The following is a 26,494-nucleotide window of genomic DNA, read 5'->3' as shown; positions in this document are numbered from 1 at the left end:
CACACCAAATTTAGGTTACAGTAATGAAGAAGTTTAAAAAAAACATGTGGTTATTGCAAATTACAACAGTGTGAATTTGCCTTTGCTTTCCCAATATTTCTCTTAATTTCCTTTGTTTAGACAAATTTTATTTTTTCTTCTCTCTTACCATTTGATCTTACTTTTGGAAAGAAATGAAAAATGTGTTTTGGGTGTGTTAAATAATTGGGAAATGCTACCTGATCACTTTCATACCAGCAACTTTAGACAAGTTTACATTTACATCATCACAGTTTAAACAATGGTGCACCCAAGCTGATTATGTCCTTAGATTAAAACAGTACAATAAGTGGAAATTTCACTTACCGTGACCAGACCCTGGTCTGATATTGCAATGTAAATATTTTTGCTCCCTCAGTCAATTCATACCGTTAGTGCATTAGATGTATTTGGCTGTTACTGAATTTCCTAAAACACAGAGAACTGTTTGGAGAGATAAGGAATTAGGTCAGTGCACCCAAGGTCGATAAGGTTTGGACCACTCTGTTGGCTGCTCTGAGAAGGAATTTTCATTCTTTCAAAGAGGCATTAGCATTTTAACACCTCCCCAGTATCAGATTTTCACTAGAAATTGTCTTTGGCAAAACCAAGAGCTAGAGATTGAGACATTTGAAAATATCAACCTTTTTTTTATCATTGTCTAAAAAAATCGTTAATCACTTTAAGCCAAAAGAATATACAGTTTAGACCTAAGATATTTCTTTTAGTTGTTACTGACAGCCCAAAATATCACTAACCAAGGGACATGTCATTCAGGTACTTCACGTGTATGCATGATCAAAAATATCTCTGTATTTTAATGTATTAAGTAATTCTTTCCACTTAAAATGTAGGACTTTCAAGTTTGTATCTTACTAAAATCGCATTATTTTGACGTTGATAATTGAAACATGAAACATATTCCTTAAATATAATTCCACCAACTGCCAGCAATATAAATGGTATGGATATTAAATAATAAGCCTTGATATTGATGGTGGATGGTGAAATCTGAATAGGCTGTATAAGTGTAAACATATTATTTATTTATTTATTTATTTATTTATTTATTTATTTATTTATTTTTTATTTTTTTATTTTTTTTCATTTAAAAAAACTATGGGAAGGGGATGCAGCATCAGTCATGTGTTTGGTGGGGTGAAGCACATGCCAGTTTTACCCAAGATTAACTCCAGAAGAAGAAAAAATTATGGTGAAATTCATGTAGACATTGGAAAGTCTCCCAAACTTAAGACTTTGCACTGCGTATTGTAGATCCAACTTCAACCACATTATAAAGTGATCACAGATTTAAATTTAATGTGCTTACAGACAATTTGTCCCAGAGTCACTATTTTATCCCAGGAAAAATATTGATACAATAACTCCACAGGTTAGTGGTTGGTAGGTAGGAACATTCTGAATCCGATACAAAAAGATCTTCTATATTACATAATCAGGAATCACAAATTTATGCTACAACATTACTGTAGTGTGCATACAGATTGAAGGCAAAGGTATTCGATTCAATGCAGTTTAAGCCATGGTTTCTTGATTCAGCACTTCACCTTCTTTCAGGCAGTGTTTCTTTTTCTTAGTTCCAAACTGACTTCATGAACTCCAAAAAATATTCCTTACACCCATGTTGCCCTCTTCAAAGGGATTTCTTGCATTTTTTGCAGACTTCTTATTTGTTGTTCTCTCAAGTATATGAACTTTATTTGGATTGCCAATATAGGATTTTTTGTAACCACTGCAGCATTCCTTCCACACTCTTGGCAGCCTGCTTTTCAAACATAGCAGCTAAACTGAATATCTGACATATACTTGAACTAGAACAAAGCAGAGTTTGCAGCTTGATCATGAATATTCTCAGTCAAATCTCAGTCAAGATTTCTATACGAGAAATCATAACTTGGTTATATACTTCTAGTGCAGCTCTGTCAGTCCATGGTTTAATCAGGCCTTATTATTGATTGTACATACCTGGCTTTGGAAAGATAGTAAATAAATTTTATTTGACTGATGGGGCTCTATTTACTTAACACCAGTGTATTACTATTTTGTTTGTACTCAAGCCAACTTTGCAACTTTGGTTTCTGTTGCTTTTGTCACAGTCATGAATTAATGTGCTGCATTGACATGGAAGTAATAATGCAGAATGGGCTGTGACATATGCATAAGTTGCCACTTCCCAAGACTCCCTGTTAGCATAGACACAGGGATAAGCTGGTATTTTCCTGACCTCAAGTGCAGCCCTATAAGTCCTGTCCCATTTCTTACAGCTTGGTTTTCTGGATTCTCACTATTAATTTCCCCAATTTCAACAAAATACTAACTAAATATAACAGACTTAATTATTTTGTTGTGTAACCAATATGAACAAACAAGTTCACTGTGGCTATTTTAACCAGCTATGAGACACACCATAAAAACATAAACTCATCTACAAATTGTGAAAATAAAGCCTGTGATATCATGACATGATTTGTTCCTGGGCTTATAAAACTGATCTACAGTGCCCTCCACTAATATTGGCACCCTTTGTAAATTTTATTGTTTAAAGTTTTGATCTTCTGTTAAAAAAAAATCACAAAAATTCTCTGCTCTCATGGACATCAAACAATTGCAAACACATATCGTTGTTAAATATAGGTGTACAACAATTATTGGCACCCTTTTCGTATTTAAGTGCCAACAGTACCCAACTCCAATACTGGATTCTCCATTTGCACATGTTTTATGAACTTAACCTCTTGTTAAAGTTGTTGTTAAAGCAAGAACACTAAACATTAAAACACTAAACACAGATCTATGTGTAATTAATTTGAATATTTCTGAAAGAAAATTAACATAAATTCAATGTGACCATTTGTAGTGAGACTGGATCCAAATTGAATTTGCAGGATTAACTGCTCAATAACAGTAACATGACTAAAATGGTTGGATGTTCTATCCAACCTCTGTAGAGGTGAGACAAAAAAGCACAGCTGCTCTTTGTCTCTTCACACAGTCAGAAAAGGAAACACAAGCTCTCTGACTTTTTGATTCCTTAAAATCATTGTTGTTCTTATCTGTCTGCAAAAAACAAAAAAAATAAACCCAGCAGGGTCCCAAAGGCCCCTATGTTTCTACCTGGGAAGATAGAGATAGATATATAGAGAGCTAAAGAAAGAGAGAAAAGGAAAGGTTGAGAGAGCATGGGAGTAGGCCAGGCTGATGAGTCGGGAGGAACGCCAGTGTCTTGTGGAGCACATGTGCTTCTCATTAGCTGGCTCAGACCTGTCCCCGAGTCACTCACTGCTGGCCTCTGATAGTGAATAATGACTGCTCTTGAGCCCGAGTCCTCAGTGACGAGGCAAACCTCCTACTCATTCCCTGGCATGATCCACAGACATTTTGGGGCAAACAGTGACCTTGGGAGCATAGCTCAAAACTTCCAGGGACAATTCATATCTCATATTAATATACTTTGAGGTGCAGGCCACTCATTTTGTTTGTTTATACCTCTCAGTTTCAACACTGTGCATTAAGTCATTACATTGCCAAGTGTAACATTTCAGTTCTTACCAACCATTTTGGAAAAATCATGCTCTTCTTATCCATTTTGGACTAAGTGGAACATGTAGCCTCACTAGAGAGGTGTAGACTCACTTTTCATTTGGAAACCTTTCTCCCAATATATTTCAGAAGTTTCTTGTTCCTTGCCATTTGCTACAATATGGTCATCATCAAAATGTGGTTCTACTTTTAGTGTATGATTCATTACACAGGTTTTTTTTTTTTGCAAGCTTAGTTAAATGAAAGGTGCCAAAACCTAGTGTTTTGACAGTTATGTAAAAAACTAATCTTGCCTAAAATACTTGACAGTTCTGTGTTAGCCCTCAGATGTGCAATATTCAGGTCCTAAAAGACATTAGACTTTGTATGGAAATCTCGGAATAACAGACAAACTTCAAATTTATTACTTTTAGATACCCCGCTTATGCAGGGATTTTGGAATAGTATCAGGAATGTAACACATAAAGATTACTTATATTCCCTATCACATTCCACAGCAAGCTTTTAAACTGGTGCGTCTTTCTATATGTATGACATTCACGCTAGCCCTTAAATATCTTTGTGAAATCCTGGTTATCATCAAATGCCCCCCCACCCCCCACCCCTGAACAAAACACATAATATTCCTGTCAGTCCTGTTTGGAACTATGGGAAAGCAATAAGTAAACATGCAGACTGGAGAGGAGACAGAGGAACGATCTTGTGAGCCCGGTTTATTGGCCATATCATTCCTCAAGCCTCACTTGTCAGATTCGAATTCATGTGTGGACCATCTGGACATGTTTTACAACTGAACATATATTGCTGCTGGCAAGTTTATTGACATTTTTCTGATGCACAATTTGCACCACAGATATTCACTGCAAATCAGGTGTTTCCCTTGATGTTATTAACATCTATAAAGAAGTCATTATTCTGTTATAACAAATTGTATGACTTTTTGGGTTATTTGATAATTGATAAGAGAAAATAAGGTCATTTTGAATTTGATAGCCGCAAAACGTCTAAAAAAAAAAATTGGGATGCCAACAAAAGGCTGGAAAAATAAGTGTTACTAAAATTAAACAGCTGGAGGAACATTTTCCAACTAATTAGGTTAATTGGCAACATGTCAGTAACATGACTGGGTATAAAAAGAGTATCTTGGGAAGAAGAATCTTTCAGAAGTAAAGATGGTATGGAATCTGGATGGAAGAATTTGTTGCTCTAAAACCTGTATATACATTTCAGCATTTATGTTGCCTTTCCAGATGTGGAAGCTGCCCAGTCCATAGGCACTAATGCACCCCCATACCATCAGAGATGCAGGTTTTTGAACTGAGCACTGATAAAAAGCTGGATGGTCCCTGTCCTCTTTAGTCCTCTTTAGAGGATGCAGCATCCATGGTTTCCAAAAAGAATTTCACATTTCAATCCATCTGACCACAGAATAGATTTTAATGCAGTGCCGCCTGAGAGCCCGAAGATTACGGGTCTGCAATATTGGTTTTCACACTTGTCCCTTGTGTGTAGAGATTTCTCCAGATTCTCTGAATCTTTTGTTGACATTTTGTACTGTAGATGATGAGAAATATATAGTCTTTGCAATTTTACATTGAGGACCATTATTCTGAAATTGTTCCACAAATTGTAGAGGCAGGTTTTTGCAGATTGGTGAACCTCTGCCCATCTTTACTTCTGAAAGACTCTGCCTCTCTAAGATACTCTTTTATACCCAATCATGTTACTGACCTGTTGCCAATTAACCTAATTAGTTGCAAAATGTTCCTCCAGCTGTTTCTTTTTAGTAACACTTACTTTTCCAGCCTGTCTTGCCCCATCCCAACTTTTTTGAGACGTGTTACGGCCATCAAATTCAGAATTACCGTATTTTTTAATTAAAATGGTACATTTACTAAGTTTAAATATTTCATATGTTTTCTATGCTCTGTTGTGAATATCATACGGGTTTATGAGATTTGAAAATCATTGCATTCTGTTTTTAATTACATTTATTTACATTTTACACAGCATCCCAACTTTTTTGGAATTGGGGTTGGATTTTTATAATATATTTTTGGAAACACTAACCTGAGGCCTTTCATCAAGAGAACAAATTATAATTAATGTTAATTTAAATATCGATAAAATACTCTGGTTGCAGTCTGTCAGTATACGTGACCTGTAGCAATAAACATACATATGGTCTCCAGATAGCAATATGGAGGTGGTGAGTTTATTGAGTTTAAAATAATTTTGAGTGTATCCATGTCATTGTTATATTTATAGTATTACACTTCATAATGCAGCTGAGCAGTAGGCTGTTTGCTAATAGCCAATTCACACTTGACTCCTTTCTGAAGCTGTGTTTATTTTAGGCATGTTGTAAGTTTTTCAGACACTGAAATAACAAAATGAATCTTTCTACATGCTGTGAACTTTATTTATAAGTGTAATGTACAAAGATGTCATGATTATGCAAGCTGATCTTGCAGAGCAAAGTGTTTTTACAGTAATGAACCTCATGGATAGCTGGGGAAAAAGACAGATATATTGTTTGTTCACTGCCCCACTGTTTCATGCCACAGTTTTATTGAGCTGTATTGAAGCAAAATGTTGGCTGTCCCTATCCTCCTTGTCTCCTTGACATGTTTGAACATTTAGGCATTAGTGTTTAATGAAGCATGCTGTTCTTTGGTAGCTGATTGTGATAATAGATGGGAGGGCTAAAATTTAATGTCAGTCATTAGCTCGACAATAAAACGATTAGGGTTGGGCAGTGAATTATATCACGTCTTTATCCAATTCTGTATATTTTTTACGTTCAATGGTGGTGCTGTTGTGCTTGGTTCCACAAAAATCCAAAATTATCCACTTTAAGACTTTTATGAACAGCAGATAATCTGATGTAGATGCCAAAGGACAGGGGACTTAGCCCTGCTAGTATACTGATAGCAAACGCACCCTAGCAATGTCGTGGAATCCATGCGGGGTAAAATAAAAACACATAACAATCAGCATTTGTACCGCCTTCTACCAACCATTGTACAGTTTTATGTATAAAAAGGATTACATATAAATGGATTTTTTTTTAAATAATTGTTATGAATGCGTTATGAATACAGGATTGATAGGAAGTGTTACCAGCCCATATTCAGTACATATAGATTTTATAATACAAAGTAATAAATAAATCAGCATTACACTACATTAATGCAAACCACTGTAAATGAGGCTTGAGATTGTGGAAAACTCGGGGGGGGGGGGGGGGGGGGGTGAGTGTGTGTCTGACGAGGTGAAGTAACAAAACAGTGCAGTCTGGTACCATTGTTGTAATTGATGTAAGTATGATGCATCATTTTACAGATGCTTGTAAATAGGAACCCCACCAAAAAAACAACTGTAACATTGCCAAACTTTGTGAATAGAATTAGTATCATAGAGTTATAGAACCAAGCAGATTAACAGAACAAACTTTCAGCATGAAAGTTTCACTGTACCTTGAATAAGAAACTAATTCTTCATGATGACAGTGGAAGAGCAGGAGCTAGGTGAGCCAAACAGCTGCTCCTATTTATCTCAGCTCTGATCCGCGTTTTTTGGTCTAAACCAAAGGGCCTGGCAACAGACCAGCAGAAACATCATGGGAAAGCACACTTATTTGTGAGTTATAGGGAATATAGCTGAGAAACAGAATTTTTTTGGCAGGTGTTCACCTTCAGACCACAAGATTTGGGACAGCAGAAACAATGACTTATAGGGGGAAAAATGAGAAAAGCTCATTGGGGCCTTGAAATGCAACCGAGTTGTCACAATTCAGGAGCTGGGGTTGGTAATTCCACCAGAGTGCTGTTCTTAGATCAGGACTTGTAAATGTGCCATGACTGATAGAAGTGACTAAGGCTATGATTGGTTAAGAGGAGACAAAGTGTCGGATCACTGCAATCAGAAACCAGTCCAAAATGTCACTGAACTATGAAAAGAAAATCATTGTGCAAGAATACAATGAATTTAACCGGTTGTACAGCCATTCCCATTATTTTTAGAGCATCTCTGTTGCCCAATTCTTTTTGTGAGAAACACAGTGTGGTTTGCACATGGGGTCAAATTCCATTTTCCAATTAGGCAAGTAAAAGCCCTAATGTCCTGCACAGTTAACTGACTATGGCCCTGAATGTAATGTAATCACATATGCTGGGTTAGCTAGTTATGTGCGTTAATACAGAGTAAGGGAAACAAACTGGTTTATGAGTATTATCCTCTTCTTACAACGTTTCCTGTGTAGCATGAATCATGTACAGTGCATCCGGAAAGTATTCACAGCGCTTCACTTTTTCCACATTTTGTTATGTTACAGCCTTATTCCAAAATGGATTCAATTCATTATTTTCCTCAAAATTCTACAAATAGAACCCCATAATGACAACGTGAAAGAAGTTTGTTTGAAATCTTTGCCAATTTATTAAAAATAAAAAACAACAAAAAAAGCACATGTACATAAGTATTCACAGCCTTTGCCATGACACCTAAAATTGAGTTCAGGTGCATCCTGTTTTCACTGATCATCCTTGAGATGTTTCTGCAACTTGATTGGAGTCCACCTGTGGTAAATTCAGTTGATTGGACATGATTTGGAAAGGCACACACCTGTCTATATAAGGTCCCAGTTAACAATGCATGTCAGAGCACAAACCAAGCCATGAAGTCCAAGGAATTGTCTGTAGACCTCCGAGACAGGATTGTATCGAGGCACAGATCTGGGGAAGGGTACAGAAACATTTCTGCAGAACTGAAGGTCCCAATGAGCACAGTGGCCTCCATCATCCGTAAATGGGAAAAGTTTGGAACCAGCAGAACTACAGCTGGCCGCCCGGCCAAACTGAGCGATTGGGGGAGAAGGGCCTTAGTCAGGGAGGTGACCAAAAACCCGATAGTCACTCTGGCAGAGCTCCAGTGTGTCTCTGTGGAGAGAGGAGAACATTCCAGAATAACAACCATCTCTGCAGCACTCCACCAATCAGGCCTGTATGGTAGAGCGGCCGGACGGAAGCCACTCCTCAGTAAAAGGCAAATGACAGCCTGCCTGGAGTTTCCAAAAGGCACCTGAAGGACTCTCAGACCATGAGAAACAAAATTCTCTGGTCTGATGGCCTGAATGGCAAGCGTCATATCTGGAGGAAACCAGGCACCACTCATCACCTGGCCAATACCATCCCTACAGTGAAGCATGGTGGTGGCAGCATCATGCTGTGGGGATGTTTTTCAGTGGCAGGAACTGGGAGACTAGTCAGGATCGAGGGAAAGATGAATGCAGCAATGTACAGAGACATCCTTAATGAAAACCTGCTCCAGAGCGTTCTGGATCTCAGACTGGGGCGAAGGTTCATCTTCCAACAGGACAATGACCCTAAGCACACAGCCAAGATAACAAAGGAGTGGCTACAGGACAACTCTGTGAATGTCCTTGAGTGGCCCAGCCAGAGCCCAGACTTGAACCCGATTGAACATCTCTGGAGAGATCTGAAAATGGCTGTGCACCGACACTCCCCATCCAACCGATGGAGCTTGAGAGGTCCTGCAAAGAAGAATGGGAGAAACTGCCAAAAAATAGGTGTGCCAAGCTTGTAGCATCATACTCAAAAACACTTGAGGCTGTAATTGGTGCCAAAGGTGCTTCAACAAAGTATTGAGCAAAGGCTGTGAATACTTATGTACATGTGCTTTTTTTTGTTTTTTATTTTTAATAAATTTGAAAAGATTTCAAACAAACTACTTTCACATTGTTATTGTGGGGTATTCTTTGTAGAATTTTGAGGAAAATAATGAATTTAATCCATTTTGGAATAAGGCTGTAACAAAATGTTGAAAAAGTGAAGCGCTGTGAATACTTTCCGGATGCACTGTATGTGCCCTCAACAGAAAGTAAGCAAGTTTTGGCTATAAACTGGGGCTTTCTGCCTCACATCATACAGAAAACATATTATTAAAAGTCTAGTGTCTTTATTTTCTCTAGACATGTTTAACCCTGAGGTGACTATTACTTATAGCAAGAGAGCTATATATGACAGCTTTGTGCTGTATTTTAGTCTGCAGCTTGATCTATAGTATCAAGGTGTGTTGCCCTACTGTGAAGTGTATTAAGTTTTCACATAACTACATACAGTACCAAATAAAAAAAAACTTTTGTTTTTCTTGTTGTTAAACTTTCAAATGAATACTAATAGCTCTGACAAAAATATGCTTGTACTGGGTGCATGGAATAATTATTTGTCCACTCCTTTTGGGTCTCAGAATAAGTGTCTTATTCTGGAGTGTGTAAAAACTGTAAGCAGTGTGTAGATACCTAGAATAGGTGCAGAAGGTGGATGGACTGATCAATTAACTGATACAAAAGATACAAGGGTTAATATTAGGGTTGAGTGGCATTATAATTTGTATTTAACATTCAAATTACTTGATTTTAATGATTTTTATATGAAAATCCTTCCACCTAGGCTCTAGGCTACCCCATGAATGGATGGATAGATGGATGGAAAGAATCTTTCTACCTTGAATTTGTAAAAATGCCCCATCCCATTTGCATGGACATGAACAAATTGGCTTGTGCAAATTACTGCAGAATTCCAATTTTAAGATAAAGGTAATGAAACTTAATTCTGGAAAAATGGAGAAAAAAAAATTATATGGCAGAGCCTAAACAAGTTTGAGTCTCAGTAGCTCATTGAACATTCTTCCATCTATATTTCAGACCAGAACACTACTTCACTGAAAGCCTTTCATAAGATGGCTGCTAAATAATGTTCCTAAAGTGCCCCAATTTTGGGATGAATAAATAAATGCAGCAACATCCTGGACTGTTTTAGCAATTGAGGAACAAACCTTGGGGGTACCTTTTTCGGCTCTCAGATCATTCATGCCAAGTACTGTGCCACTACTTTTCGATGACTGTGACTGATTTTGCTAAACTGAATGCTGCCTTTTTAGGTTGGCCTTTTGGGCTTGTAGAGGAAAAAGCCAGTTAGCAGTGGTTAGCGTAATTTTTGGACTATTTAGTAGCATGAATCTATGATTACTTTGCTAAAAGGAAAGGGGCATGTACGTTCCTGTTGGCATTTTATTTTTCCTTCTTTAATTTGGCATGTCAATGTTGCGGGGTAATGAAATTGATTGCAATCTGCAGGAGAGCACTGCCGTTGGACTCCAGGAGCCTGTAGATATTTTGCTGTGGCTGTCGTCAGTTCCATGGCCAAGAGCCATGGAATTCTCTGCTCTCTTTAATTAAATCCTTTAGCATCTGCATCTGGTGAAGGGAGAGGGAGAGACAGGGAGGGAGGGGGAGAGAGAGAGAGAGAGAGAGAGAGAGAGAGAGAGAGAGAGAGAGAGAGAGAGAGAGAGAGAGAGAATGAAGTTACAGATAATACCACTATAGTTCTTCAGCTTGGCTCCTTCTACCTGCATTGTTTAGTACTCCAGATGTCATGTCTGAGACATGGTATCTGAGGAAAAACAGGCAAAAAATGGTTAGATGAATGCTCTCATATCCTATTCCCCTCAGCATGGAGTTTGTTTGCATTGAGGATTAACTTACCCAAACTTCTCATGTCTGAGAGCTAAAGAGACTCTTGGCCTGAATATTGACTTTGGCTAAGCTGACACTGGATGGCTATAGTCCTTGAGACCCCTGTTAACTTCTGGCCGCCTATTTTGTACGCTACATGCACCAGCAGTTCCGCTGTACTACACCAAGATCGTCATAGTAACTAGAATATTTTGTTATACCGTGCCTTGCAAAAATATTCACCCCCTTCAAACCATTCTACATTTTGCAGTGTAACAACCTTGAATGGAAATTGACGCAATTGGGATTATATGTCATGAATCTACAAATAAAATTTTTTAGAAGTTGTGATTGAAGTATTCATCTCCATTGCTGTGAAACTCCTAAATTAGTAATGGTGCAAAAGCCACATAATTAGTCAAATGGACCTGTGTTCAAGTAAAGTGTCACTTTGTGGTCTCGATATAAATACACGTGTTCCTGGAAAGCACAAGTGTTATACAGAACATTGCTAAACAAACAGCATCATCATTAAAGTAAAGTTTTGGAAAATTATCAAACAGGGTATTGTTATGAAAACATCCAAACTTTAAACATTGTGAAAATCAATTGTACAATTTGAAAATCCATTATTTTGAAATGGAAAGAATTTGGCACAACCACAACTTGGTCTACAGAAGGCTGGCCACCTAAAGTTCATGATATAAAATCCCAGTTAAATCCATTTGCTAATGATTTTTTGCTGGATTAATGCATCTATCCAAACTAATGCCTCAACAGTATGGTCAGTAATTGTGGTAATTTTATTTTATTTTATTTTTATTTTTTTTAATCAAAATCCAAAATCTGTAGCCATTCCGTATGCAGAGTTAGGTTCATTGTTTAGTCCACATAGATTCTTGGTACAATTAATATCTTATTTGCTAACAGTTATTGTTTTATATGATGATGTTGGTGTGTATAGAGAAAGACAAAGCTGATTTAACCAACGCTATAGCCAGAATAAATCTGTAAATTGTCTGTAGTCTTCTGGGTAATCAGTGGGCCTTGGGAGTGGTGCAGGTGAATAATGATTACAATCAACAGCAAGCAATCAGGTCTGAAAAGAATCAGATCTTAATTGTACATGAGCTAAGGCCTCTCTTGATAATACCACTAATGAGTTGTGGTGTATTTCATATAAGGCCTAATTTGATCTGTTCCATTAAAATACATTGCTATGGTGCTTCCAAAATGGATGATTGCAAATTCATAAGAATTCTCCTAAGCCAAGTCATGCTCATGAATAAATGCTCATATGGATGTGGACATGGATCTCTGCTTTACACTCTCTTGTGCTTTCTTTTTGAACTAGTCCAGATAACCCTGTTGCACCCAGAGCTTTTCAATGACACAATGCAAAGAGCCAGAAATACATTCCAATCACACATGGCTTGGCTTCATTTCCATCAAGGGGAGTTGGACTAATCAGACAATACGTGAGGTGCTTGAGGGAGGCTTGCTGTCTGACATAGGGAAACCAGGGGAGTGCTTCATAGTGCATCATTAACTAATGGCAGACACCCCTGTCTCAGCGCCTGTTCCACGTATCTGAAGATTCCTTTTTATGATGGATCACAGGAGATCAGCTGGTGTATATTAGGCTGGTGATGGATTTTCAGAATGTGAGCAAGTTTAGGAATGGGCTCACATTAGTTGACACATGTCCCTGAGACAGCATTAATCTCAAAATAGTCCTCCTTTTTCTAATCCCTTAATACTATCATCTGCTAGGAATAATGTCTCCATGACTTGTGTCTCGATGCCACAAAATTCTATGAGAGTTTAATAGCTCAGAAAATGTCTAAAATGGTTGAATAGTGGAGTAGAATAGCAGTTTGACAACCAAATGTCTATGGCTGTAAAAATTTAAGCACCAGTGACATGTCATAGTTGCCCAAAGGGGTGCAGTCCTCCTGTCTAGATTCTAAAAAGTGACAAGCAAATCTTCTGTAAAATAAATATTACATAACAAATCTTTGTCTCACAAGGTTGGAATGAATCGACCTTACAATATAGTATCTCTGTTTTCCCATCATTAGGCAATGTACAATTCAAACTTTCATAATTCATCATTTGTATGCTCTTGGCCGTGAATGCTGTACAAATTAATATACTGAAGGAGGAAAGACATACCTCATCATAATTAGCATAGACTTGAGATTGCAAATGTGCTTGGCCATGTCTTTCTCCATTTGTCACACTGTTGTTGTTTTTTTCTTACCATAAATAGTAGCTTTATTTTCAGATTTATAGTGTCAGAAGTACGACTGACAGACCAAGCATTCTTCTGCTCATCTTGCTCCAATCTCTCTTCCGCTCACTCTGTGTCATAATGTAAGAATGCAGTCTGGTGAATGACTCCATTTGTGTAGCACTTCCATGTGGGAAGAGAACACGATCTCCATGTGGGACGAGAACACGGTCTTGACATAAATATTCAATGAGTTCAAACTCCTTTCTCTCAAAGCCAAAAAAGATTGTTCAAAGCATCCAAAAGATGTGTACCTCTCTCTCACTCAGCCTCTCTCTCTCTCTCTCTCTCTCTCTCTCTCTCTCTCACACGTTCCTAAACTGACCCATCTGTTATTTATGGTCTGAGAAAAGTGCTTGTCTCGCCAGCCAAATAAAATTCTTACCACAGGTTTGAAATGTGGTAGGTGCTGAACAAGGGAAATAAATGACTAATATACATAGCACTACATTCTGCACTTAAATTAATTTTCCTTTCTTTTCTTTTTCATTTCCAAGGTTATGGAAGCTTAGGAGCAGGTGGCCTGGGCACTGGAGGATTCAGACCTGGAGGTGTAGTATTGTTATTCTGTATCAACTCTGAGGAATAGCACTACAATATATGTGTGCCATATTAAACTCAAAGTTCAAGAAAGGTTGCTGTCTATGTTTGGAAATCCCAGCCAAGCACCCAAATTCTACCCAAATACCAAAGTACACAAAATACTCATATAAAAGTGCAATAACTCATATAATAAAAGTTATAGTCTTCACTCAAGTTACATTTACTTAACACAGAGGTGTCCAGGCTGTTTTCAAATGGGGCCAGATAAGACCACATCAAAATACCAGAGGACCAGTCACCAAAATATTATTCATGACATATGGCAAACTGCTAAATTAATTGGACAAAGTACCAATATTAGTAAATACTAATTAAATTGTTATTTCTAAATAATAATAATAATAATAATAATAGTAAAAATTAGTTACAGATTATATTAAGAATTCAAGAAAGGTTTTCCATGCATAGTGGTTGACTAAGCTTGACTTGTCATAGTGGGTTAATAACCAATGCCACTTAGCTGGAGTAACGTTATGCACCCTATTTTCTCTGATTAAAAAAAACAAAAAAAAAACAAACAAAGTTAAAATAAGGAGAGCTTCCAGCTGTTTCAGTTTTTCTTCCCCCTGAGGTAATTTATTTGTATTTCTTCACTTAGCTGGCTATGGTGGATATGGTGGTGGAGTTTACCCTGGAGCAGGAGCTGGAGGACTGAAGCCTGCAAAATCAGGTTAATTGTGGCATGTTAACCCTTTAACATCCTCAATAGGAAATAAGCAAAAAAATTGCTTTCTTTGCTTTTTTTAATTCCTTGGGGCAATAATAACAACAATGTCAATGCCTACTATAGGTGACTATAAGTAATTTCATATATATATATATATATATATATATATATATATATATATATATATATATATATATATATATGTTAGAGATGCACCGATACTAAATTGCTCAGCTGATACCGATAACCGATTATTCAGAGTGATATCGGACGATACCGATAACCGATAGTTCTGTCCTTTATGCTTTCTTTTAATTTAATACTAATTAATTCCACAATTCTGTAGGAAATTCAAATAAAATTAACACATTAACTAATTTCTGAAGATTAAAGTAAGATTTCTTAACTTATTGAATGTTATTAATTCATATTAACATTGACTGATTTCTAAAAATCCTCCTGTTCACATTCACATTCACTCACCACAGACAAAAGCATTTCTACTTCATCACTGACATCAAACTGGTCATATATAATATAAACTTTTTTATATATTAACATTAACTGGATATGAAATATACTACTCTACAAATATATTTTTCTGTGCAATATATACTACCTTTTTGTCAACTCATCTTCATTTAAATCTTTCAACTGTGTACAGGCGCTTTAATTCAGCATGAATAAATAAATAAATTAGACTCGACGCTGAAACTCCAGCTTCACTGCTGCTCACTTCCGGTGTAAAATTTTAGTATTGCAGAGATTACAGAGCTTACAAACTGCAGTTTTGTCATCATTCCACACAACAGACATCATCTTTACACACAGCATGAAATCGATGTGTTTTGCCGCCCTCTTTTGATTGACAGGATAATCGGCTCTGATCATTGGATGTTTTTAAACTACTGATAGCGTGGAAAATAGCCTAATCGGTATCGGCCGATACATCGGTGCATCTCTTTTATTTATACATATATATATATATATATATATATATATATATATATATATATATATATATATAAAAATTTGAATGGCCATGTAATATGAAGCAATGTGATAACATGAAATTAAAAACCTTATATGGCCATGGCCATTATTTCAACTCAGGCCAGCTGTCATTTGCTGCTATTCTCAAGCAACTCTTTGATGCTGTGCACAACAGCGCTTCACCTTCAAGCATTTGCTGTGAATAAGCTAATGGTTGAGAGGCAGGAATTTGTTTAATAGTTGCTGCAAGCCTTTTATAATCTACCACTTGTTGTGCAAGAAAGCAGGAATTAGAGAGAGGGGTTAAAGCAATGCAAATATGCACACACATGATGCAGTATTAGACCATAAGCACATCATAATGAAACTAAAGCTGACATTTTAGTTCCCAGACATTTTCTCAAATTTAGAAATCCAAGCCGGATGCTTTTTTAAGGAACGTCAAGGGAAAAGAAGACGTATGTTAACCTTAGTTAAGTCAATAACCTGTGTTAGATTTTTATATATAAATCATGTTTGACATCTTTCTTCCATTTGGATCAGCCAGGTATTGGTAATGGTCTTATGTATCATTCTGTAATTTATGCATTGCTCAATTAAATGTTGTACACTTCAAACTTCTGTTGCCGGAGGCCTCAAGCCTGGAAAAGGAGGTGCAAAATTACTTTTGTCTTGACTTTATCTGTGTAATTCCATTTTTCCTTGGCACAGCAGTGAAGTTAGTTGATCAAAAAAAGAAACTAAATGGTTAGGGAAATGGTGAACTGACCTAATTATTATATGACTCCTTCATGAAAAATATTAGTCATTTTTATGCGTTAATCATTTAATCATGACAACTGAGCACACTAAAGTTTCAGTCAGGACATCATTCCAGTGAGGCTGGCAGTACCGGAGGTCTATAAAAACAGAATGAGGCAGTGTGTCGGCAGCGTTCCTCCAATAACGGTCGCTTTTCATGGTATTCCAGTTGGCCTGAGTTTCGATTAACAAACATCAGATCTTAAGCCAAATCAACCACTGTATCTCCTGTCGGGAATTATGCTGGTGGTTTCTGCCTAAACCTGGTGCTTTACTTCATACTGTACGAGCAGCATGACATGCCTGTTCTTCAGCATCAGATAGGAGAAGGTTAGGAAAACAGATGAAAACTTTGAAACATCTAGTGCCAGGTCCTAAAACCAGAACTGCCAGCTCAATTCCTCATATTGGAGCAGAGTGGAAAGGTGAAGCAAGACACTCGATTACTTAAAAAATAAAAACAAAAAAACATAACTTAATATAGGAATTCTTGACATGCATCCTAATAATAGGGCCAGGTACTCAAACCAGAACTGCCAGCTCATTTCCTCATATTGGAACAGAGTGGAAAGGTGAAGCAAGACACTCAATTGTTAAAAAAATTAAAATAAAAAAACATAACTTAATATCGGAATTCTTGACATGCATCCTAATAATAGGGCCAGGTACTGGAGGGACAGTATTAGGTCCTGGCACTGGGGGCACCGTACCTGGCAGTGGGCCTGCACTCCCTGGTGGAGGTAAGACATGCAACCTCACAGACCGCAGACTAATATGACATTACCCACTTGTAAATTAATTTCCATTCAAGTTTCAAAATGTTGGTGTTTTTCAGTGTTAGTACCTTAAAACTTACAAGACAAGCTACAATGAATAAACCTGTCCTAAACGTTACAGTTCATAACTCATCGTACAAACTGACTTGTGTGAATTGTTGATGGACTCAAGTCAATCTGAGTTAGATTTGGTCATATCTGAGAGTTATCTTTAGTCCCATGTGAAAGGAAATATGAAACTTATCTGGTCCACCTAAAACTCAAATGGTGACCTGGGATCCCAGCGTCAAAATGATTAGTTGAACCTTACTCCCAGTTTTCTATTAGTTTAGTAAAAGGCAAGTTAGCTACTGTACTGTAGGTCTCCACTAATGCCCAACAGCTAACAATCTATGAGACTGAAAAGTGATTTTTGTTTTCTCCAACACACATGAAGACAGCCACTGCTTCTTAACAAAATGCTGTCTTGCCAGCTTATTTATTTTTGCATCCTATATGTGGCATGTAAAACTCTTCACATGTAACTATACAAAAATGAGATAAAATAATTACATATTCTTTACTCAATTTGCTATATTGGCTAAATGGCCATGTATCCAGCATTTAAAGATGTGCTTGCACAGGGGTCCACAGCAAGAAATTCTGATTACATCTTAACGTAAAAATACTGTTACTGGTGTCGTTATTTTTGCTAGCTCCAGTCATTCCTCAGACTGGTCTCCCAGGTGTGGGTCCTGGTGGGAAAGCTGCAAAACCAGGAAAGGCACCAGTGCCAGGTATGTATATACATGTGTCCATTGTAATATTGCAGTCTAATGACAGGTTGTATTTTATTTTAAGCATTTCATGAATTTATGTCTTAATTGTTTTGCAGGCGTAGGAGTGCCTGGAGCCTTTCAAGGTGGAATTCTGCCTGGACAAGGTGCGTGTCCAATAGATTTCTAAAACTATTTTTGGATTAAGTGTCATTTTCATGGCAAAATATTCTCAAATGCCCTGAAAAAGTGTTGATCAGATTTCACTTTTGGCATGAACAGGGTTTAATGGACTAGGTGTGCTTCCAGGTGTAGCAACAGGAACTGGACTTAAACCGAAGTCAGGTAAGATCTTTATTATTGTCAATCAGACAGCATAGTTCTATGCAGGTGCAGGTTTTCTTTATAAAAAACTCCAGAACTCCAGAAATGAGGTAAAAAAAAAAAAATGGACACGGGTCAAGCAATCAGGGCAAACATGAAGAGGGAAGTAACAATTTATACATTCAAAATCAGAATACCAACACAGAATCAAAAGACTTGTCAGATTGCAATGCTAGGTGTGACACTTTGCAATGACTAAATAAAAGCCTGGAATGAATGTGTTTTTGAAGAGCTGTGAATAATTAGAAGTCCAGTGTACTTGAATATGTCATTGAATCATGTAACATGGTTTATAGTCTGTGGTGCTGATGGAAAATTGGCCATGTTGTGTTGTAGAGGCAAATTCTGGGAGTTAGAATTCAAGGCCATATCATGATAGAACCCCCTCACCCCACCATGATCTCCTTGACTATGTATGCAGGTTGCCTCTCCTTCGAGAGGAGCCAGGGGTTCAACTGTGGAGGTTCCCTCTGCCAGGGATCATGGCCTGGATACAATAAATGAGAGTTAAGGCACCTATGATGTGGTAGTTAACACTTATACATGATACCTGTTGGACATGTAGGACAATTTCTTACAGTCTTGACTTATTCTGAGATCTTACATGGAAACCCACACCCTGTCCTCTGCTTCATACCTTGTCACTCTGTGGAGATGATCTGCAAATTCCTTATTTTGTTGTGGTAATTGTTCTAGATGATGATGTGTGTTCTCCCAGACAATTTCACGCCATTTGAACCACTTTTTTTTTACTACAGATGAATCAGTGAACTGATATCTTGAGAAGTAAAAGCCCATCAGACTTCTTTTGTGTTCAGTCTTCTTGCTGTTTTCAAATACTCAAGGTTATGGCAGTTTGTGTAGATAACAAAGGGCTGTGCCACTCCTTCCAACAAGTGATGGCACTTCTTTAGCACCAGTTTCACCACTAAGAGGTCTCTGTTCTTGCAGACAGTCTCTGATAACTGACTTTCATGCTGAATGTTTAGGAAGGATTGGGGTGTTTTAAAATATGGGTCTTTGTGAATGCCTCCTTCAGATGAGAAAAAGCTTAGCGTAATCGTTCTATGCAAGCATTTACAAACCCTTCATGAGTAGTGATCTGAGCAGGACATCTATGGAGCTGAAGCCCAAAACAAACCTTTAATAAATATTTGCATATACTAGAAATTGCTGGAATTCTTAGCTTACACTTGGGACTACATTGACCTTAGTTTGATCCATTATTATTCTCTTTTTGCTGATTATATATCCTAGTAGTGAGCTCTGAGGCACATGAATTTCACATTTTTCTCCTTTCACATAGAGTTTATACTCCAGTTGTTTGGACAGCACCTGCTTGACATGGTTCACATGGATTCCCATGGAAGGAGAGTAGATGAGAGAACTTTCCCAGTATATAGTGCAATTAATGCCTGACAGTAGTCAGAGATGGTGCTAAGCATTTTCCACACATCACTTTTAAGAAGTGCTTCTGAGATCAGATTTGCATGCTTCCATGAGTTGTTCGAGAGCTTCTGGGCTGAGAGGCAAGGGATATTGATACTTATATTTGACTGTTTTACTTGGTTTAATCCATGATACTAAATACAGGGCTGAAGTGCACCTGCTTTCTTTTGAACAAAAAAGAATACTGCTGAAGCGGATGATGTGGAAGGATGAATATATCCTAGTTTGAGTGCCTCAGTGATGTAATCCTCCATTGCCTTGTGTTCAACTGTTGAGAGGCGATAAACACACACACACACATACACACACACACAGAAGGCCTACTACACAATCATAGGGTTGATGAGGGGCTAAATCTCTGGTCTTGGTTTTACAGAACACTTAAACCAAATGGATGGAATCTCCACATTGAAGTCTGGCACAGTCCACAGTACGACTGGGTTGTTGGGGACATTATTCATGACAGAAAGGTGACCATTGTCTATGATATATGAGGGTTGTTTCAATGTAGCCATGTGAGACCTAAGATGGTGGGAAACCTGTCTGAGAACATGACCTGAAAATTATATTTTCTCTGAATGCAAGGTGTTAACTTTCAACATGATCTCTGAGGTGTGATGTGTTATGCTACCTCCACCAAATGGTCTTCCATTCAGTGTCTGCACATGTAGTTGCTTTGGAAATGGCTGTATCTTTATTAGGAGGTGTTCAACAAGGTTGTAGTCGATGTTCCCTGGGATTCACATTGAGCTGCCACAATAGAAGTGCTTTACATGTTCCTCCATGGTGAGATGACCTTGGCCAATTTGCATAGGCTCTTAATCATTGTTGACTTGGGTTGTGACTTTCTCTGCCAACCCTACTCTCTGGGTCTGGAGACGATTATCCAGGCAAATAGGGAGGTCAATGAGGGAGTCCAAGGATGTCTGGTCATCCCAGCATGTTACCTCGGTGATTACATCCTGTATTAGAAGAAAAGCAGCCTTGAAGAAAAACAGCCTTAAGTGCAGGTTTGTTCCATCTACTGCCAGCATTTAACATTCTAGAGCATATTCAGCTGCATCTCTGCTATGAGACAGCAAGAAGTTCATGTTGTTCCCATTCCAAACAGCCTTAAGCTTCTAATGATCAGCAAAGTCTTCTGTCAGGCAGATGATAGATTTGGATGCAAAGGCAGTTTTTTTTTTTTTCATTAAATAACCAGGCAAACAATCCAAAACACAAACAAGGTCATAAAACAGGCACAGGTCAGGTGTTCAGTAAACCGGCTTAATCAGGGTAAATGCAATAGTAAAGCAACAGCAGAACACAGTCATAACCAGAATAACAACACTCACTCAAAAGGCTTTGAATCCAAACTACTGTAGTGAAATGCTGAATGACTGAATGAAAGTCTGCATTATTTACAGGGTGAATTGTGAACAGGTGTGTGTAATTAAAAGTTTTGGTGACTGAATCATGTAACTTGGTTTGGGAATTCACTGGCCATATCATGACAATTATTGAAACCTAATATCAAGTCTTTTAAATACATAAAAGAGCAGTTCCTTTATTTTATGTGCCTAATATTATTTGTATTATGTGATTTTATTGACAACACAAACTAAAAATACAATATTGATTTGCTCTCACAGAATTTCTGACAACATGTGCTCTGCTCTACAGGTACTGGTGGTGGGCCAGGCCTGATGCAACCAGGGGTCTTTCATGGATACCCTCTCAAATCTCCAAAAAACCCAGGTATATTGTTTACTTTGACTTAATTGTCATCACCATATACCGTTACAGCGTACAGTAATCCATTTCAAACAAAGAAAAGAGACACATGACCATACAGCTAGCAGTCTGTTATTGTAGTTAACAAGTTCATGGTTTTCTTTATTCAGCACAGATGACAGTAAACATGTTGAATGATGTTAACCATACATGTGACATCAAAGTGTTCCCTCTCTATTCTAGTACATTTTTCATCAGTGCTCACAAATTTTCAGCCTCATTATGGAAACAACTACATGCGCTTCTATGGGTACCATCCAATGGTTATGTATGGTGCGTTGATCTGTGGCACTTGTGACTATAAGGTTCTCTTTTTGGGGCCAGCAACATGCCCATAGAGGGAGTAACAATCTACTATATGGTTGTTGTAATATAGGTAATGTATGTATTTGGACTGTCCATGATTCAGGCCTCAAAATCAGAACTATATCTAGTTAATCTGCAAGAAAATAACTTTATTGTGTTTGCACAATATCATTAGGAAAAAAAGATTTTTGCATCTCCAGCATCTCCAGCACCTTTTTGGGATCATTTTTGCATGTACCTGGATCATTGGGAGTCAAATAATCAATATTTTTAGGTGTGTTGATTGTCCTGTGAACAGATTCCCAAACCACAATTTGGGGAAGACCAAAAGAGAATATAATGTAAGGTGAAAAGATAATGTTTGGAGATGGAAATGTCTAATTTTTTTTTAGAGTAACACTAGCTTGAATAATTTTATTTAGTTTCCCAGGTTTTGGGAAGATTAGATCATGCTTTAATGGGAGTCAGCTGCACATGCTGTACTCACCCGATTTTACACACTTCCAGGGTTTCCTTGGAGATTTCAGACCTAAAGTATGATCTTAAGCCAAACCTGTAGTAGCTGTAGAAAATATACTATATGCTGTATCAGTACTAACCTCATCACACATGTGAATTAAGAGAGTGGAAAAATGTCTGATTATCAAAATCTATAGTACATACTGCAACACTGTACACTTAACACATAATACTATTATGCCATATCCATACTTGTGTTGACCATCACTAGTCTTCAGTTCTCTTACATTATCTGTTGTCCCAATAGGCGGATCCCCTTACACCGGAGGCAAAATTCCATATGGTATAGTGGCATTCCTTCAAGAACATGCATGCATAAGCACTGTTGTAATTTACTCATTTATTTATTACATGTTGGCATGTTGCCTAACTCTCACGTGCTATGCTTTAGGTTATGGTGGCTTTGGTACTGCTGCAGGATTGCCTGGTGGCAAAGGAGGAGCTGGCTCTAAGCCAGGCTACCCCACTGGCACTGGTGTGTAATAAGCATAAAGAGTGCATGGTTATGCAACGGTTGTGATGAGAGCACTGCCACTTTTAGCAATGGCTGCAGATTACTTTTCAGCACACATTCAAGCAATACATGAAGCTAAGAATGCCTGGTTACTGGCTGATTAACCCTCTGTGTATCTAGGTGTGGGGAACTTAGGTGTCTCAGCTGCACAGGCCAAAGCTGCTAAGTATGGTAATGTCTCACTTTCATTTCAAAGGTTGATAGCACTGCATTGTCACATTTTCACATTAGCGAAGAGCAAATCAGATGGTGGAATCAAATCACTGAAGCAAATTTAATGCTTGAGCTGTTCATACATGGTAATAGTGCTTTCTCTGTCTGAACAGTATGATCTCACTGTAATGTGGTCTCGCTGGTTACATTGTAGTGTGTTCAGGTTATGTGTCACACTTTCTTCTAGGCCCTGGAGCTGGTTCAGCTGGCTTAGGTGGGGTTGGAGGTGTTCCTGGAGCCGGTTTAGGTGGGGCTGGAGGTGTACCAGGAGCTGGTGGACTTTATCCAGGTGGAGGTGAAAAATGAGCACATAGACATGTATTCACCCTTAAAGGACTTGGGAGAAACTTACATTGCATGGCTCTGAAATAGTTACATTGAGGGGAGTGTTGGTTCAGTGGTTAAATGCTCTGGGTTATTCATCAGAAGGTTGGAGTCAAGCCCCAACACTGCCAAGCTGCCACTGTTGGGCCCTTGAGCAAGGCACTTAACTCTATCTGCTCCAGGGGCACCATATCATGGCTGACCCTGTGCTCTGATCATAACTTCCTAAGAGTCTGGGATATGCATAGAAAGAGTTTCACTATTCTATATTGTAATGTATATATGTCACAAATAAAGGCTTCTTCTTCTATTTGACCAGGTGCAGGTGGTCTTTCACCAGCTCAAGCCAAGGCTGCGAAATATGGTAAGTTATACGTAAAAAGTTAATAAGGTTAATGTATGTCACAACATATTGGAGTTACTGGTGCTCATCTTATGGATTTATCAGGTGCTAGTGCTGGATTAGGAGGAGCTGGAACCGGTGCTGGTTTAGGTGGTCTTGGTGGTGTAGGTCCTGGAGGAATTTACCCTGGAACAGGAGGTGAGAAGTGTAATCTTGTATTTCTGCTCTCGAGTACAATTAAAAAACATTTTTTTTAAATCACTTTTCAAGCTCTAACACACTCACTCAGTCTTGAGGTCATGAGGTCCATTACCATGACAGCATTATATTATTATCATATTATATGAAATATAGTTGTGCCTAATCAGCTATTTTGTGCTTGATGTATCATTCTGTAGGTGCAGGAGGACTCACCCCTGCTCAAGCTAAAGCTGCTAAATATGGTAATCATTACTTGTGCTTTCATGTTACATCTTTGGTACTTCATCCTCTCAGGTAGAAAAATGCTATTCCAAGTTCCTTGTGGAAGAACATTTTGAAACATGGGTTGTGCTGCACTGTTCCCCACTATATTGATAAATCTCACAGTTGTAACTGCACATTTTCAGATAGAATTTAAAATCTGTGTCTGATTAAGTAGTATACCTAAATAGTGATGACAGCAATTGTGCTGTGACATCCTATTTAGCACATAACCTACAAAAACGGCAACTGCAGAACAAACTAGCCACCTAAAATTAGCTAGCTAACTAAAACACATATAAGCTGCTTGAAGGGAACAGGGCTGCTCTGCTGTAGAGGCTTACCCTGAGGTTCTCTGGAGCTAATGGTTGGAGCTAGCTCACTAACTATATGTAGAGAACAAAACTATTTTTGTTACTACTGTTTGTTTTGGTATCCAACCTAGGGCAGTGGTGGCTCAACAGTTAAGCCTCTGGGTTACTCATCAGAAGATCAGGGGTTCAAGCCCTACCACTGCCAAGCCACCACTGCTGGGCCCTTGAGCAAGGCCCTTAGCCCTCTCTGCTCCATGGGTGATGTGTCATGCACTCTAACCCCAACTTCCTAACAAGCTGGGATATGGAAAGAAAAGAATTTCACTGTGCTCTAATGTGTATGTGACAAATAAAGGCATATTTCTTTCTGTTTTCTCCATGTACTTTGTTTTGTCCAAAATGTTTGGCATGAACTGTAATGTTTTAGTAGGCTAGCCAATGCCCACACCAGAGGTAAACAAACAAACAAACAAAAAAGAGACACATAATCAGGTGTGCAGAGGGTTCAATGCATTCACTCTAGCCCATGTTTGACATACAAAAATGCACAGGGAATCTCACCAGCATCTCTCTTGACTGTCCGCCAGCAACTGTTAGACATGGTGTACCTAGAATTCTTTCAAGTTGGGGCACGATGACAATTAATTTATCAGAGCTATGCATACCAATTTCTGGCCAATTTAGATACAACATCCCTGACACAGCACTGATTGTGAATTAATACTGCAAGATTGTCAGTTGTGACGCAAAGCAGTTGCAAGATGCTCAAGATTTAAACAACCGTAAAATTTTATTATTATAAATGAATCACACTTGCTACTGTTGCTAGCTGTTACTAGGCCAGACTTAATCTTCTTTCACTTACCACTAGGTGCTGGAGTTGGTTCATTTTTGGGAGGTGCAGGTGGAGGCCCAGGAGCTGGAGTTTACCCTGGTGTAGGAGGTAAGTCAGAACCATTCTTCTTCCAGTGATGTAATATGTTATATTGTTTCAGTTGCCAGCACTTTGTACGCATAGAGTTACTGATTCCCCATCTACCCCATCTACCTCTAAATGGTAAGGGGCCACTGCTACACAGACATTGTTTGGGTGGCGGACAAAGCAGTTGCACGTCAGCTACCACAATGGATTTGAAATGAAGCAATCAAGATGTGATTGAAGTGTAGACTTTCAGCTTTAATTCAAGGGTTTAATAAAGGTATTGCATTTACCGTTTACAGCCATTTTTATATAGTCCCTACCCTAGTGGTTTGCATCTTGAGGTAAAACCTCTGTATTTAAATAAAGCTGAAAGTCTACTCTTCAATCACATCATGATTGCTTCATATCAAATTCATTGTGGTGGTATACAGAGAGGAAATGTCCAGTTAGGCTACTAATAACTTATCTTTTCTATTCCCCATATACAGGTACAGGAACTGGCTTTGTACCAGGGACTGGAGGAGCTTTTCCTGGAGCTGGTGAGAGAGCACGAGAGTGAGATTGAGAGAGAGAGAGAGAGAGAGAGAGAGAGAGAGAGAGAGAGAGTCTCGCACACAGGATGGAGATGTGTTGTGTTAGATCATATTGTGACATCGGGGTACAGGTGGCTCCAGGTGGGCAGTGCTGATGTAAGGCTGGGGTGTTTCTTCTAATGGATACTGAATGCCCTCTAGTGGTCACACAAGAGAAAGAGTTAGTGATGGGGAAAGGCAAAGAGAAAAAGGGATGAATCCCTACTGTATCAATGTTGATTTCATGTAGCCAATAATCAGCAATCTACATGTATATCAATGACTCTATGCCACTAAAGACATCACAGTGTATGAATGTTCCATTTTTCCAGTTGCAGGAGGTCTTACACCTGCCCAGGCCAAAGCAGCTAAATATGGTAATCCATCTTCCT

The 26,494-nt window shown here is 38.3% G+C and overlaps 1 protein-coding gene across 50 annotated transcripts in view; it reads left to right on the top strand.

Moving 5' to 3' along the window:
- The window catches only part of elna (elastin a), a 78,186-nt gene that overhangs the window by 17,025 nt on the left and 34,667 nt on the right, over positions 1-26,494 (top strand). For 49 of the 50 annotated variants that reach the window (XR_008398550.1, XM_053688600.1, XM_053688616.1 and 46 more), the window contains exons 6-22: positions 13,907-13,960; positions 14,611-14,682; positions 17,133-17,213; positions 17,945-18,025; positions 18,124-18,171; positions 18,287-18,349; positions 21,503-21,577; positions 22,686-22,721; positions 22,830-22,913; positions 23,073-23,123; positions 23,353-23,460; positions 23,809-23,853; positions 23,938-24,030; positions 24,231-24,275; positions 25,480-25,551; positions 26,019-26,069; positions 26,435-26,479. Coding sequence is in view for 49 of the 50 variants with exons in the window: in XM_053688600.1 (XP_053544575.1) it covers positions 13,907-13,960; positions 14,611-14,682; positions 17,133-17,213; positions 17,945-18,025; positions 18,124-18,171; positions 18,287-18,349; positions 21,503-21,577; positions 22,686-22,721; positions 22,830-22,913; positions 23,073-23,123; positions 23,353-23,460; positions 23,809-23,853; positions 23,938-24,030; positions 24,231-24,275; positions 25,480-25,551; positions 26,019-26,069; positions 26,435-26,479 (1,104 nt within the window). In the remaining variant the exon portion in view is untranslated. The remainder of the gene's footprint in view (positions 1-13,906; positions 13,961-14,610; positions 14,683-17,132; positions 17,214-17,944; positions 18,026-18,123; positions 18,172-18,286; positions 18,350-21,502; positions 21,578-22,685; positions 22,722-22,829; positions 22,914-23,072; positions 23,124-23,352; positions 23,461-23,808; positions 23,854-23,937; positions 24,031-24,230; positions 24,276-25,479; positions 25,552-26,018; positions 26,070-26,434; positions 26,480-26,494) is intronic. The other variant, XM_053688594.1, reaches the window with a different exon arrangement.

The sequence above is a fragment of the Ictalurus punctatus genome, chromosome 20 (assembly GCF_001660625.3).
Source record: "Ictalurus punctatus breed USDA103 chromosome 20, Coco_2.0, whole genome shotgun sequence".
NCBI lineage: Eukaryota > Metazoa > Chordata > Actinopteri > Siluriformes > Ictaluridae > Ictalurus > Ictalurus punctatus.
Note: the sequence above shows the minus strand (reverse complement) of the source record. Positions and strands in the feature narration are given on the sequence as shown.